The sequence below is a fragment of the Sorghum bicolor genome, chromosome 3 (genome assembly GCF_000003195.3).
Source record: "Sorghum bicolor cultivar BTx623 chromosome 3, Sorghum_bicolor_NCBIv3, whole genome shotgun sequence".
Classification (NCBI taxonomy): Eukaryota; Viridiplantae; Streptophyta; class Magnoliopsida; order Poales; family Poaceae; genus Sorghum; species Sorghum bicolor.
In genome coordinates this window covers 73,932,433-73,946,998 of record NC_012872.2, presented here as the reverse complement: position 1 = coordinate 73,946,998, position 14,566 = coordinate 73,932,433, and the positions used below count along the sequence as shown (strand labels likewise).

The window sequence follows — 14,566 nt, the reverse complement described above, 5'->3', positions numbered from 1 at the left end:
GCATGCATTAAGTATTAAATATAAATAAAAATAAAAACTAATTACATAGCTTGGTCGAAATTTAAGAGACGAATCTTTTGAGCCTAGTTAGTCTATAATTGGACAATAATTACTACAAACAATTGAAAGTGCTACAGTGTCGCGAATTTTTTTCTGGATGAACTAAACACGGTCTTATATAACAAAAAAAAAAGCTTCGAATTTGTCTTCTAAGAACCGTTTATACGTTATTAGCTTTTATAAAACTCGACTCAGGCAATATTTAGATGCATAGTACTAATTATTAGTCATCTAGTTTTTTAACCTACCTGATTTGGACTAAGCTCCAACTAATATCTAGTTCTAGCTGATCTAAACGGGCTCTAAAAAAGATAAAGAAGTCAGAGAAACTAAAAAAACATATTTAAGTTCAGTAGCTGTGCAGCTTCTTCGTAGAACCATTCTAGCTATGAGCTAGCGCTTGCCAGGATTTCAGCCGAAAAGCTAGAGAAATCAGAGTTTAAGTCACTTGAGAAGTCGAACCTAAAGCTACAATAAAAACTTTATACTAAAGTATACCATATTATATATTCACTGCGTAGATCTACTCAGGAGTTCAACAAAATTGATTTTTCATTTTATGATTTTTTTGTGATTTATTATGATTTTTTAAAGATCCACTGGAAATGAATAAAAAAAAGACAAAATCACCCTCCAAAACCACTCGAGGAGGTTATTTGACTTGTTTTGAAAGTTCAGGGATAGAATATTTGGTTTTATAGTTCAAGGGGTAAAGTAGTACAGCCTATATAGTTTGAGGAGTTATGTATTAGTTTTATAGTTCGAGGGGTAAAGTAGTCTAGATAGTTTGAGGGGTTATGTAAACTTTTTTTTTACATTCTAAGTAATTTTTTTTACAAAGTTTCTAAGAGCATCTCTACAACACTTTGGTAAAATAAAACACACAATCTTGAATCGAGAAAAAATGGAGGCATCTATGCATGAGATACGCAGACAACCATTGTTGTCTATCAAGGGACAATGATTTTTCTTTTCTTTGACAATCGATTGCCCGATCAAAACCTTCAATTGAGTCTGACTTTTTTTAAAGTTAATTACTGAAAGTTGTTGATGATGGTTTTTTTTTTAAAAAAATCGGATATTTGTTTTCGAAAGATTTGCCGTTGGAGATATACTCTAAGAAAAAGTAAAATATGGAATACGGCCTGATGGTACACGAGATGAGTGTTTTTTCATACTCTCTTCGTCCCAAATTATAAAGCATTCTAAAAAATCTTGAAGAGTCAAAAGTTCTCAAGTTTGACCAAATTTATATAATAAATGATAATATTTATGATACCAACTAAGTATCATTTTAGATTCTTCATTAATTATGTTTTTTATAGTACACCTATTTTATGTTATAAATTACTATAATTTTTTCTATAATTTTGATCAAACTTAGTGGGTGTTTAGTTCCCTTTTCATCCTAAAAAAAAGTTTGGGTTTTGGTCCATTATTTTGCATAAAGGAACTAAACGCCATGCAAAATTTTTGGCAAAAAAAATGAATATTCTCCATTTTAGATTTTGGCCAAAAGAGGCCAAAAAAACTAAAAGAGCCCCAATAGACTTGCAATAAATTCTGTATTTTAGATATAACTAAACATGACCATGAAAATTTTAGTATTTTGTATTTCATCGTTCACATTTTGCATTTTGTATTTTATGGAGAATTAAACACCCTTTTAAAGATATTTTGACTTTCCAAGATTTTTAAAATATCTTAATAATTTGGAATGGATAATAAAGATCGAGATGGGAGTAGAAGAACGAGTGTTGAGTAAAGAAAAAACAAATAAAAATAAAATCAGGAGGAGAGAGAGGACAAGAGATGGGACGTGGTGGTGGTCCACACGTGATACGATGGCAAGTGTGGCGAAATTGCTTTGCGGTTGCATTGCAGTGCGCACAAGTTTTGTCGTCGACATGCATAAAAGGGTCAAGCAAGGGGGGCCAAGGGCAAAGCGGTGTTTGTGATTCACTTGACGTGGGCAGCGGCCCGCTTCGTTTGTGGGCCTTGGCCAGGCCATGACCAGACGACCCACACAGGCCTGGTTGGCCCAGTATAGTCGTGGATGCGTTCCCGCCACCAGATTCGGCGACGACGTAGCGCCTTGCTCTGCCGCGCACGCACTCTGCCCTGCCTTGTGCGACTCTTCTTCTTCTTCTTCTTCTTCTTCTTCTTTCTTGTTCTCCACTGCACTTGTCCGCCTACTTAGCTAGCCATTGCTAGCTACTACCTCTCATCTCCACCCAGACAGACCCAGCCTCCTGGCAACTCCCATTAATTGCTTCTCTCGCCTCGCTCCGTCTCCGTCGCATGCCACCTCCTCTGCCTCGCTTCACGGCCGCCTCCGCAGCATCCGCCGTAGCCACCACCGCGCGACTGCACAGGCCGGAGTTCTCCACAGCAACGGCGGCGGCCATGGCGGGGTCACAGAAGAAGCAGTCGCAGCCCCCGGCGGGCGTCGCCGACAGCATCATGCCGCACCTCCTCAACATGTAAGCAAGCATGATTTTTACCGCACCTTAATTTGCTTCCTGTTCCTTGTCTTGCATATATATGCTCGCTCCATCTGCTCTTTAATTAATTAATTAATTGTTACTACTAGTCAGGAAAGAAAGAATTTCTTCGATCTAGTAGCTCTTTCATTTGTTTATATATATATGCATGATTTTGGGGGGAACAAAATTAAAATCATCCTAGCTACTATGTGTTGGTGAAGCTATGGATCGTCCGCGACGGCACGGGACTTCGAGATTTACGCGCCGAACGCGACGTTTGAGGACCCACTCATGCGTGCTCACGGGTACGATCGCCGTCGTTGACATTGCTAGCTAGCTGTTGCTGGCTTCGCTAATATCATCGACTCCTGTATATATGATCCTTGCTGTTATCGTACGTCGTTACTCAGCATAATATAGCTCTATCACCATCGTCGTGTTTAATATTGCATCTGTATATACGTGGACAGGGTTAAGCAGATCAAGTCAGCATTCTACACGCTGCCAAAGGTAACAGCTAGCAGCTAATCATGTAGCTAGTACATATATACTACTACTATACTACTACTAATATACTTACTTAATTAATAATAACAAGTGACGACACGGCGTGTGGTCGCCATCGCCATTGTATGTATCTGACTGATGACGGTTATTCTGAAACTGAAACATGCATATCCATATGATGGCATGATGGAACAGGTGTTTGGAGAATCCAAGATCACCGAATACACCGTACAAGAGAATCCCATGGGGCCGGGCAAAACCGAGGTACAGTACGTAAGCTTTTGCTACGCTGTGGATTCGAAGGGAAGGGAATTAGGAAAGGAACCCCGGCCAAATATGATTCATTCTGAGATTCTACTTTGGAGCGAATCATGTAATCCACAATGTGAGGACATGTGCCCTTAGGGGCAAAGAAACTGTGTTCCCCTTTGCCCATTGCCTGGAGATCGATGCATGCTGTCTTCAGTTCAGTCCGATCCATGCATGCATGGGTTTTTGCTGAACCGGTGGAACTGAACACCATCCTAGCTAATTAAACCGTACTTATTTTATTAGATGCGTATTATATATAACAATGTATGTATGATGAGTCTGATGTTTTAAAAATCAATGCCATCTATATGTCATGCATATATATATATCATCGTGGTCATGCATGATGATCAGGTTGTGATCGAGAACAAGCAGCATTACAAGGTGCTGGGCAAGGCGGTGGACCTGACCACACTCATCAGGCTGCAGGTGGAGAACGGCAAGGTGGTCAAGCACGAGGATTGGTACGTCTCGTATTATTCATTCGTATATAAATACATTATTACTGCACGCAATGAATATGCTGCTATACTATGAGTAATGTACAACGACTGTGCATGCAGGTGGGACAAGAAGCCTCTGAAGAACAGGGACACGGTGGGCCTGCCGCTGGTGGGCCGTCTCGCGGAGGCTAGCCGGCGGGGCGCCATGCTGCTCACCCACGCCCTCATGGGCTTCGGAAACGACCCTAAACCTTCTCCACACTAGTACCAGTGTCCATTTTGCCGCCACGTCAATCCAATCCATCAGTCAGCAGTACTCCAGTGTAGTGTGTATTTCGGCTGTGCCTTTAGCTATTGATCAATCCAACGGATTACACGTATACATTATTTACTGTATTCTCATCTTGCCTATACTATTAATTAACATGATGTGGGGGTATAAACCCCTGCCTATATGGGCCGCACCGTCAGAGGTGGCTCGGCCCACAAGATGAAGACGTACGGCGCATGACTGGTCGGCGTGCACCGCAAGGCTACAAGATATTGTACCAAATAGGATACTTTGCTTGTAACTCTGTCCCTTCAGGATATATAAGGAGGGGCAGGGGTCCCCTAGAGGATAGATCATACATCATATATTCTCTCAACACACAAATCAATACAACCAGACGCAGGACGTAGGTATTACGCCAACTCGGCGGCCGAACCTGGATAAAAAGCTTGTCCGTGTCTTGCGTCACCATCGAGTTCGTAGTTTGCGCACCGTCTACCGACAAACTACTACCGTGGGTATACCCCAAGGTAGACTGCAGACTAGCTTTCGTCGACACATGATAAACATAATCTCTACGCTAGCCAAGATCATGGGCGTTTGGAAAAAAAACTGCATTGTTGACGAATTATTTTTTTTTCAAGCTTGCTGCTTTGCATTTGCCACAAGTGTCGGGAGTCCAAAAAATGTACTGTATTGTATATATTTTTTTGTTCATGTTAATGGAAACAATAGATATATATATTTTTTTATTCACAATGCAACTTTATATGTTTGGACTGATGACGCGAATTTACTATGCGTATAATGGAATCAACGTCCGGTCCATGAATTATGTTATCTGTCTCTAGCCGTGCTTAGCGCTCTCTCTCTTTTTTTTTCTTCTTTTTTTTTTTGCTTCTTGTACGATTTCCTGTACATGTTCTTTAGTGAAGCATCTGAAAGGGATAAAACTCCTCTATTTGGTCTAGGAGAGTATTGCTTTTTTACCTTTTGTTTTTTACAGAAAAACACACACACACACAGTCAGTCAGTCAGTCAGTCAGTATTTGTCTCCGCTAATTAGATAGTAATAATAATTGTAGTGCTGCTTTCCTTTCTAGCACATGGCTTCCCTCTCTATCTGTTCCTTGTTCCTTTGTTGTAAAAGCAAAGCAGGAAGGAGAAGGATCCGGTGGTGCTGCACTGCACTGCACTGGGGGTGGCAAAGCTAAAGCCTGCCTAAAGCCCCCCCTGGGGCCTTCTTGTCTTTGAGGACTCCCGTCAGGGCGCTTTGCATTGGGGCCTTGTTTAGTTCCAAAATTTTTTGTAAAATATGTATTGTAGTACTTTCGTTTGTATTTGACAAATATTATCTAATCATGCACTAACTAGGTTCAAAAGATTCGTCTCGTCAATTCCGACCAAACTGTATAATTAGTTTTTTATTTTCATCTATATTTAATACTTTATGCATACGTTTAAAGATTCGATGTGACGGAAAATCTGAAAAATTTTGTAAAATTTTTGGGGAACTAAACAAAGGCCTGGATTGGATTGGATTGGTCGGGCAATGAATGCCATCTCCGTCTCCCTCCAACCAACTCCAATTTTTGTTTCCAAAGTGCAACGGCAAAGCCACAGCCCTGCTGCAGCCACCGCCCGCTCGCTCACCCTAGCCCCCTACTCCACTCCACTCCAGTCGATGAGACGCCTCGAGGTCACCGCGCTCGCCCTCCTCGTCGCCGGCGCCGCGCTCGTCCTCCTCCTCGCCCTCTGCCGAAACCGCCACCACCAGCGGCGGGGGAGCGGCAGAAGCAAGCGGCCCGAGCTGCCGCTCTCCACGCCCACCACCAAGACCGCCATCGAGGGCCGGCGCCACCTCGCCCTCCTGATCCTTCTTTTCTCGGGCCGCCGCCGCCGCCTCCGCGCGCGCGTCGAGCCGGCAGCCGCGCCACCGGGCTCCCGAACGCCATCTCCGGCCCCATCCCCGTCTCCGGCCACGGTGCTTCCGCTGGAGGAGGAGGAGGTGGCGGCGTGGCGGGAGCGGTGGTTCGGCGGCCCCGTCTCGTGGGCGCTCTACACCATCTACGAGGAGGAGGAGAAGGAGGAGGCTGGCGCCGGCGACATGGACGGCGGCGGGCAGGAGACGGAGACGGAAACGGGGACGCCGTTCTACACGCCGCCGGCATCGCCGACGGTGGGAACAACGGAGCCCTGGATGGAGTAGGCCGTTCCGATCCAACTAACCCACTGACGTCGCCCTTCTTGTTAATTATTAATCTGTCGCTGTGCCTTGAATTTGTTACTCTTATTAGAATTATTATTACTTATAGTATTAGATGACGCCATTACCACGCATGGTGCCACTGCCATGCCATGCATGCAGGCTCACAAATTAAAGGAGCCAAGTTAGCTCTAATCTTTGTCTTTAAGGCTACCAAGTTATTTTTGCTCCTGCTAAATGCTAATGTTATGCCACTGGCACGTACTATTCACAATCCAAATGCTGGGTTTTCTGGCGGGCGAGCAATTAAACAAGCCATGCATGATTTTGTGCCATAATAATACAAGTCAATTAAGTCAGGTCGACCAGCAGCCAGCAGGCCATCTCTGTTGTTCTTGTCATCTCTGAAATTCTCTTGTCTGTTGTTCCCTGACTGCCCTCTCTCTCTCTCTCATCAGTTTCGACCACCGGCTGCTGCTGCTCTCATGATCTCTGTCTCTGCTCCGTCTGCGGATCGGATCTCCATTTGCTTCCAAAGTTGCCATCGGCCAAAGTTTTAACTGGACGAGCCGCATTGCCGTGTAGGCTAGCTGTGTGTAGCTAATTAAGTGTATTTACTCCACTTTGTTAATAGACCTAGTCTTTGTTGACGGGCCGCCCTTTTGCTTTCACAGACACTAAGGCAACACAAACAGCTCTGATCCGATCACTTTAATCCTCTTCTTCACTTGAGAGCTCAGCTGAGCACTTCACGCATGCCTCCCTCCTGGACATGGAGCGAGCATCAAGATGCCTCCTGCTCCCTGCCGTCCGGGATATGCATGCGGCATTGGACCCACTCCCGAACGTGTGTACTTTCACATCATATCACAGACACGTTATGACGTAAATACGATGTTGTGTCTCAGTTCGGTGTAAATTTATCAAGTGGATGGAGCACTTATATGAACTACTAGTATGTGGTAACGCCACAACTTTACTTTGAGGATGCACATGAAAACAACCAAACGATATTCTTTTTTCCCATAGTTAAACTTTTACACAATTGTATTGTATTTCAGCATGTATACAATCTAGAAAACACTTCTGCATGATAAGGCATATAATAAAGTTATTTCTCACATCAACCATCACATGTTCCATATCTATCTATTCTAATTTTGTGTCATAAATATTAATTATTTTTCCTATAAAATTCATTTTTATATATTTTTAACTCAGGCTGTTCGCTTAAATGATATTCCATGACTGAAAATACTATTTCCTGATTCGTTATAAGAAAAAAAACATTATTGAATGACTGATAACATCATATCTTCTCTTAATGACCACCAGTCATTCGAGTATCTCAACTTTGTTTGCACAAAGCACGACTCCGTATGGGTGTGTTTGGTTTGTTGGTTCATGGTAGCCTGGCTAGGAATCTTAGCCTGGGCATCACAAGCCTGTTTCCAGGAAGCAAGAGGTGTTTGTTTGGTTGCTTGTGATGCTGAGCTTGGCTAAGATGAGCTCGTGTTTGGTTTGCTATGCAAAGGGCATAGAGTCACCTCTTTCTTCAACAGGTAAGTCTACCTTCTCTTAGTCATTTCATCAAACACCTGGAGGTGGCCATGGCGGACTCCAAAGGGAGCGCGCCCCTGCTGCCGGACGAGCAAGAAGGGGCAGAGGGACGAGGGGGCATGGAGGAGAAACGTTGGGACCCTGCGAGCATGGAGGAGGAGGAGGCCACTTCCCGGCGAACCAGACGAGATCGTGGACGGGTGGACGATGCAGAGCTTCGTGGAGGACGAGCGCGCGTTCAACTCGTGCGTGGACGCGCGGTTTGCGTCACTGGACGCGGACCGCGACAGCCGCCTCTCGTACGCCGAGATGGCCGGGGAGCTCATGGTGCTGCGCGTGCGGGAGGCGCACTTCGGATCCGACGCGCCGGCGTCGGACACCGAGCTCGCCGTCCTGTACAGGGCGCTCTTCGTGCGCTTCAACCGCGACGGGCACGGCGCCGTGGACAGGCACGAGTTCCACGCCGAGATGAGGGAGGTCATGCTCGCCGCCGCGCACGAGTTCTGTGGCAGTACCATGCGGGATCTGAGCGAGGAGGGCGTGAATCTGGGCAGTGCGGTGGCAATGGCGAGGAGATCTTGGGATGGAAGACAATGACTGTCCAGACTCTGGAGCGAAGCAAGATGGAAGAGGGTGCTGGGCGTTGAGGTACGGAACTCCACCATCGGAAGGTGACACGAACTGGACGGACGGTTGGCCAGGGCCTGGCTCCAAAAAAACGAGTGCCTCCGGCGTTCTTTCAGGGCCAGGCTAAGCTGGTACGGTTGGCTCCCTCAAACCAGGCCATAGGCCCTCCATAGGCAATCAAACAAGTCCACCATAGCTCCCTAGAACCAGGCCAGGATTTAGCCAGGGAACCAAACAGCCCCCTATATGGCTAAGCAAAGCAAACGCACGCAGGAGTCCACTTTTTTGAGGTCATCACGTCTCCCCTCAACCCCCCCTCCCCCACCCTACAAATATATATATACAAATAATGCCTCTCCTTGTAATCCATGCATGTGCATCGAATTGAATTGGCTTTTTTTAATCTCTTTTTGTGTAAAACTGTTGATACGTCATCCCTACCATGCAAGGATCACCATCTCGTATACGTATCATTATCATCTCCAATCCTTCCAACACTGACACCAACACTAGCAGAGTACAGTATACCGGAGTATGATATGTATACGTGTGCATCGTCTCCAAATTTCCAGAGCTGAAGCGCACGTCGGCACAGCAAAGTACGCACCCATCGCGCTCACCTCACCGCACGAACGACAGGCGCGCCCCCCCGCTGCTCCCTGGACCTGCCGCGGGAGACCCGGAGGAGCAGCAGGGCACCGACGGCGACGAGTTCCCCGCGCACAGCGCCTTGTGCAGGGACGACACCTTGCCGGTGACTAGGTCGGTGAAGCTGCAGACGAGTGGCGCCGTGTCCGTGTCCGTCTCCAGGAAGGCCCGCTCGTCGTCCGTCAGCGGCGGCGCCCCGTACGTGTACTTCCACCACCATGGCTCTGCTCCACTCTTCGCCGCTGCTGCTTCGGTTTGTTTGTGTAGCGACGACGGAGACGGTGGCGCTGCGACCACGGGTTTCTGGAGCAGGGTGGTGCCGGTGATCACCACCAGGCTCCGCCTCCTGATTTCCTCCTTCAGCTCGGGGTCTAGCGCTTTGAAGGAGAAGGACTTTTTCCAGGTGTCCACTAGAGCGGCTATGGCTGGTATCACCAGCTTCTCCACTTGCACTGACGCCAGCACCTGGTTCACTCACACAGATTACATTATCAGTCAGTGACAGACAGACAGACAGACAGACACGGTAGTGAGTGAGTTTGGTGACAGTGTCGTGCACCTACCTGCTCGACAGCGTTCACCAGCCGACGCATCATTCCTTGTTTCCGATAAGCTGGCAATGTGCCTGCGAATGGCATCTCCGCGACCTTTGTGCCATGGATCCTGTAAATAAAAAGAGAAGCAAACCAAAGCATGCACAACAATCATGTTCTGTACTATGCATCTTTCAAGCACCCAATAATGCACGAATCACAAGCATGGTCACCACCAATTACAATTACGCATAAATAACTGCCATTGCTTCGTAGGTAGGATTGAACACAACCACTACTGGATCCAGCACTTTTCAGATGATGCTTGGAAGCCTGGGATTAAGCTAAGTTCCTTGTGCATGCATATATGCCTGATGTTTGTAAGCCACTAATTGAGCTTTTGCAGGCAATGGCCGATATATCTTTGAATGCTACAACAACTTCAGGCCACTGTGCACATAATCTGAACTGATGAGTTGGTCTAGTGTTCCAAAATGGGAACCAAAGACGACTAGGCCAGGAACACCTGTACTCCTATATCCTAGGTCCATACTGACTATAAATCGGGCCAAATTAGGCCCACCTCAATTTTGAATTCTTGGCGTCATGCAAAGGATGATAGCCTGAATGTATGTGAACACCAGGGCAAAGGAGAACTTAGCAATGGAGCTAAGTGGAGCCAGTAATGCAGCTACTGCTATTGGACCACTGGTTTTTCTAAGTTAATCCAAGTAAACTTACATAGGTAAAAAAAAATCTTGCAATGATCTACTAATGGGCACAAACATAAGAAGTCTCTGAATCCAAACCTCAGCAGGGCTGCTGAAATGATTTCTCCATTCTTCTCCAGAACCATGGTGTAGAATCCTTCGTAGCTTACCCTTTTGAATTCTGATCTGTTGAACCACAAAAACATTTCTGTAAGATAGTACATGCAGAATTAAAAAGAGTGCTACTGTCTTATAACCGGGTCGATCTGGTCCTACCTGTCTTATACAGAATTAATTATCACCAGCAGTACAGAAAAGAAGAATGCAGATGTTTCAGTCTGATTGAACTTACCCGAGGCTGTAGACGGCTTGGTGGAGCATATCGATCTTAGTTCGGCGATCCTTAACTGGGTTGAAGCACTCATTCAGCACGCCAAGCGCCACTGCAAGCTTCACATTGCATTCAAGAACATCAGGACTGTTCTGTGAACTGACTGGCTCGTCTTTCTGAATCTTCAGTAGAGCCCATGAGAAACCATCTTCCGTATGGTTTGTTATGCCTATCATGTCTGATAACTGAGCAGACACCTGAAACATCCAAAGAGAAAAGACTCACCTTCAGTTTCATCACAAGAATATAACTAAGTCTGTTGCAGGGGAACCAAGTCTGAACAATCATTTTCACCTTTTTTGATTGACAAATGGTAGCAGTAGCACTCTTGTTGGCAAGTAGAACAGATATCACACGGCTAGCAAAAAAAGCAAGTAAAATGGAAATTAGCAGGCATTTACCTTCTTGCAGGTTTCGCTACAGTATGCACCGTTGCCACGCCCATTGCTTAAGGATGGACGGCAAATCTCATGATCTGCAGAGGCATTGTCATTGTCAGTTCACCACCATCAGTTCCTTTTCAGAAAACACAAGAGGGAAAAAAAATTCAAGAGAGCGATTGAGACAGTGAGTCAGATGCGTACATTTGAGAGTGCAATGTTGGCATCTGGACAAGCCCTGATCATCATTAGCCATGCACAGCACGCATCGGCAGTAGTGGCAAGCCCACAAACCTTCTGGAACCTGAAATGAAATCAGACGGCAGCATTAGCTAGCATTGATTTATTTTTAAAGGCAAGCAGCGCTAGCAAATCGATTGCAGACCTTCATGGCGAGGCACGCCGGGTGGAAGGTGGAGGGGCAGCTGTCGCAGCAGAGCAGCTCCCCGCCGTCGGCGCAGACGCCGCAGGCGTCGTCGCTGGAATCCTTCTCGCCGGACCTCAGCTTCGTTCTGATTCTGGGAGACGTGATGACCCCCTCGACGGCTCCCTTCTTCTGCTTCGCGAGGAGCCTCCTCTTGGCCTGCGCGCTCTTCTCCTGCTCCTGCTCTAGCGCCGCCCTCGCCTTCTCCTGCACCAGGAAGATCTTGACCCGCTCCTTCTCCCACGCCTCCTGCATGCGGTTCAGGAGGGAGTTACCGGACACGAGCAGGAGCTTCTCCCACGACCGCTGTTGCTGCCCGTGCCCGGGGTCGCCGCGGCCGGCGTGGGCCTCGAACGCCGGAAGCGACACGACGACGTTGCAGCAGCCGCAGTGGACTCCCGTCCTGGTGACCGCGCCCGAGACGACCTTGCCCTCGCCGCCGTCGACCGGAACGTAGAACACCTTCTCTTTGTCGGACAGGAAGCCGGCGTCGATCAGCCATGTCAGTATGGTGTGCCTCTTCGCCGTGGCCGTGGCCGTCGCCGCCGCGACCGCGCTGCTCCTCCTGGCGACCACGTTGCACCTGCCTCCGCTGCTCGGCGAGGATGCAGCGTTCTGCTTCCTCTTTCTTCTGTTGGTTGGCGTTGGCGGCGGCAGAACAGGGACGATCTGAAGATCGTTGCTAGCAGGCGGCTGGTTCTCGACGACGATGTTTTTCGCGTCGGCGGCGGCGACCGTGTCCTTGGCTCCAGCCGTTCGCTGTCGCTGCTTGCTGGCGGCCCTCTGCCTGGGCTTCTTGGACGACTCCGGCTTGCTGCTGTCCTTGTTCTTGTCCTTGGGCGCGCGCTTCCTGACGCGGCCATTCGCCGCGGCGGGGACCTCCCCTCCAACCGTGGTCGGCATGGCGAGCACAGGGGGCAGGCGTTGCACCGCGCCATCTGTTGCTGCCGGCGGCGCCTTTTTCTTGCTGGCTGATCCGGCGGCGACCGTGGCGGCATCGGTAATCTGAAGCGGCTTCAGGTTCGGTGGTTTACGGCGGCCTGCTCCGCTTCCTCCAGGACTGGGGCCGTACCTGCCGGCGACAGCACTGCCGTGGACGGCGACGACGGTACCCCGGCCGGCAACGCTGCTCCCGCTCGCTCCTGGTGGCCCGGAGGCGAACGACGACGGCGGCGCTCGGGTGGGAGGACCGGGGGGCCTCGCGGAGGGGGAGAGCAGCAATGGCTGGCCTCGCGGGGTCATGAACGCCGCGTAGTTGTGGAGCCATGGCGATGGCGGTGACGGGAGGTTACCCCATCCTGCTAAGTGCATGAGCTGCTGCACTATCTCCATACGCGCCCCTAGTTGTCCACCGGGAGCTCGAGCCACCATGGCAGCGTTTGCGGGGCCAACAAAGCCGGTGGTAATTGGGTAGCCGTAGCCGGTGATGGGGCGCACCTGTGGCGAACGCAACGCGACGGCATGGGGAGGCCGCACATATGCCCCGGCGGCGCCGCCAGAGTTAAGCACGTGGAATGTGTTGCTCGCCGTGGCCGGGGCGGAGGCGACATTCTCCGGCCTTGCTGGCACCGGCGACGACGACGACATGATGCTACCTAGTTCCGGGCCGGGTGGCAAACAAATTTTAGGACGCAGGATTAGAACGAAATGAATACATGCTTCCTCAAATGAGAATCAAAACAGGAAGCGGGTAAAAGGCATTAGCTAAGGTTGTAAATTGTAACCCAGAATTGCACCAACACAGCAATGCATTCATTATGAACAATGATGACATGCAGCCGCTCAATGGAAAACCTGAATCAATAGTTTCCGCAGTCATTTTTGCATTGAGCTGGACAACAGTAAGTCAAAGAAAAATTAATAAAACATATGCATGCTACTAGTAGTAGTTGATAACTACGCATCGCGTTTTTTTAGTGAAAATCTCCTGTCTTATCAACACTACCTCGTCGTGAATTCAGATATTTTTTTAGTAATATGTATAGTACGACTATATGATATTTGACACGTAGAATGGGGTTCTCTTCTCTCTCCATTCACTTTGAGCTGGGTTTCTTGTGGTATCGGGAGTGAAAAAGGGATATAACAAAACAGAGACACGGGAACGAAAAAAATACCTCCAAGAATAAGGACTCCTTTCCTTTGGCTGACTCTAAAGAATGTATCGGGAGTGTTGGGAGTTAGCCGTCTCATAGGAACGAGATTAATTTGCACCTCCAGCTGTACAAAAGCACAAATTAGTAAGAAAACTAATGACGACAACAAAATGTGCATACCTTTTCTCCTTGAAAAATCAAGTAAATGATGCCGATTTTAGAGCATCTCTAAAAATACCCTATAATCCTTTCCAATCCTTGATTTTTTTTGGAAAAATAAAAAAAATCTATCTCCAACAAATTTGTGTGTGGGACTAGAATTTTGATGTTTTAGGAGTGAATTATTGGACACACTCGAAGCTGACCTTATTTATTTCTCCCAATACTTTTTAAGGAGTTAAAAAACCATTTGTGAGTGTGCACTTAATTGCATGCAGCAGCAAAAGAAGTGGATGATGATGTGACGTAAGGAGGTGCAAGAGAATTAGCTTAGTAGAGTTTGTCTTTATAGGATATCTAGATATAGATAACAGTCCAAGCTAGCTAGAATTCTGGGCTTCTATGACAATTAGATTAGATTATGACGATAACAGCCAGTTTTCTGTCACTGTCTGCCTGTAGTGATGAAGTTGTCACAAAAGGTGGGTCACTAAACAGCTTCTATGACCACCAGGGGACTTTGTCATTAATACAGTGATGATAGTTTTTTTGTCATTGATGCAATGACAAGACTAAATCGTCATAACAAATTGAATAAAATAACACCAAATGTACAATAACATGGCAGATGACATGCCAACTACCGTTTGGGCCATATATCATGGTTTTTTTATTAGTTAATTATTATCAGCCCAACATGTTTTGTACAGGTTTTTCTTTGGCCGAGCAGCTCAATTAGCCTTGTATCTCATA

The 14,566-nt window shown here is 47.4% G+C and overlaps 4 protein-coding genes across 5 annotated transcripts; 3 read left to right on the top strand and 1 right to left on the bottom strand.

Moving 5' to 3' along the window:
- On the top strand, positions 2,167 to 4,238 carry LOC8074122. 2 transcript variants are annotated; one of them, XM_002459118.2, is made up of 6 exons: positions 2,167 to 2,543; positions 2,768 to 2,851; positions 3,017 to 3,056; positions 3,249 to 3,317; positions 3,720 to 3,829; positions 3,929 to 4,238. In XM_002459118.2, exons 1-6 carry the CDS (start codon positions 2,362 to 2,364, stop codon positions 4,071 to 4,073), a joined length of 630 nt encoding a protein of 209 aa, XP_002459163.1. In that variant the 5' UTR covers positions 2,167 to 2,361; the 3' UTR covers positions 4,074 to 4,238. The 2 variants fall into 2 exon arrangements, with proteins under 2 accessions (XP_002459163.1, XP_021310838.1); XM_021455163.1 differs by lacking the exon at positions 3,249 to 3,317 and having other exon boundaries at positions 2,200 to 2,543.
- On the top strand, positions 5,632 to 7,869 carry LOC8074121. Its single transcript, XM_021456360.1, has one exon. The coding sequence runs from the start codon at positions 5,632 to 5,634 to the stop codon at positions 6,286 to 6,288; it is 657 nt and encodes a 218-aa protein (XP_021312035.1). The 3' UTR covers positions 6,289 to 7,869.
- LOC8077424 lies at positions 7,058 to 8,772 on the top strand. Its single transcript, XM_021456359.1, has 2 exons — positions 7,058 to 7,136; positions 7,868 to 8,772. Exons 1-2 carry the CDS (start codon positions 7,058 to 7,060, stop codon positions 8,440 to 8,442), a joined length of 654 nt encoding a protein of 217 aa, XP_021312034.1. The 3' UTR covers positions 8,443 to 8,772.
- Positions 8,911 to 13,145, bottom strand: LOC8077423. The gene is made up of 7 exons (XM_002456956.2): positions 11,520 to 13,145; positions 11,339 to 11,438; positions 11,156 to 11,229; positions 10,716 to 10,951; positions 10,463 to 10,549; positions 9,684 to 9,783; positions 8,911 to 9,585 (listed from the first exon to the last, which is right to left on the bottom strand). The coding sequence occupies exons 1-7, from the start codon at positions 13,143 to 13,145 to the stop codon at positions 9,094 to 9,096; spliced, it is 2,715 nt and encodes a 904-aa protein (XP_002457001.1). The 3' UTR covers positions 8,911 to 9,093.

Bases quoted from the DNA above. Each gene is read 5' to 3' on its own strand.
- LOC8074122 (XM_002459118.2), top strand. From the start codon at position 2,362: ATGCCACCTCCTCTGCCTCGCTTCACGGCCGCCTCCGCAGCATCCGCC. The intron at 2,544-2,767 runs GTAAGCAAGCAT...GTGTTGGTGAAG, and splicing joins ATGCCGCACCTCCTCAACAT to CTATGGATCGTCCGCGACGG. The intron at 2,852-3,016 runs GTACGATCGCCG...ATACGTGGACAG, and splicing joins CCACTCATGCGTGCTCACGG to GGTTAAGCAGATCAAGTCAG.
- LOC8074121 (XM_021456360.1), top strand. From the start codon at position 5,632: ATGAATGCCATCTCCGTCTCCCTCCAACCAACTCCAATTTTTGTTTCC.
- LOC8077424 (XM_021456359.1), top strand. From the start codon at position 7,058: ATGGAGCGAGCATCAAGATGCCTCCTGCTCCCTGCCGTCCGGGATATG. The intron at 7,137-7,867 runs GTACTTTCACAT...ACCTTCTCTTAG, and splicing joins GGACCCACTCCCGAACGTGT to TCATTTCATCAAACACCTGG.
- LOC8077423 (XM_002456956.2), bottom strand. From the start codon at position 13,145: ATGTCGTCGTCGTCGCCGGTGCCAGCAAGGCCGGAGAATGTCGCCTCC. The intron at 11,439-11,519 runs GTCTGCAATCGA...ATTTCATTTCAG, and splicing joins CGGCGTGCCTCGCCATGAAG to GTTCCAGAAGGTTTGTGGGC. The intron at 10,952-11,155 runs GTAAATGCCTGC...TGGATGTTTCAG, and splicing joins GTAGCGAAACCTGCAAGAAG to GTGTCTGCTCAGTTATCAGA.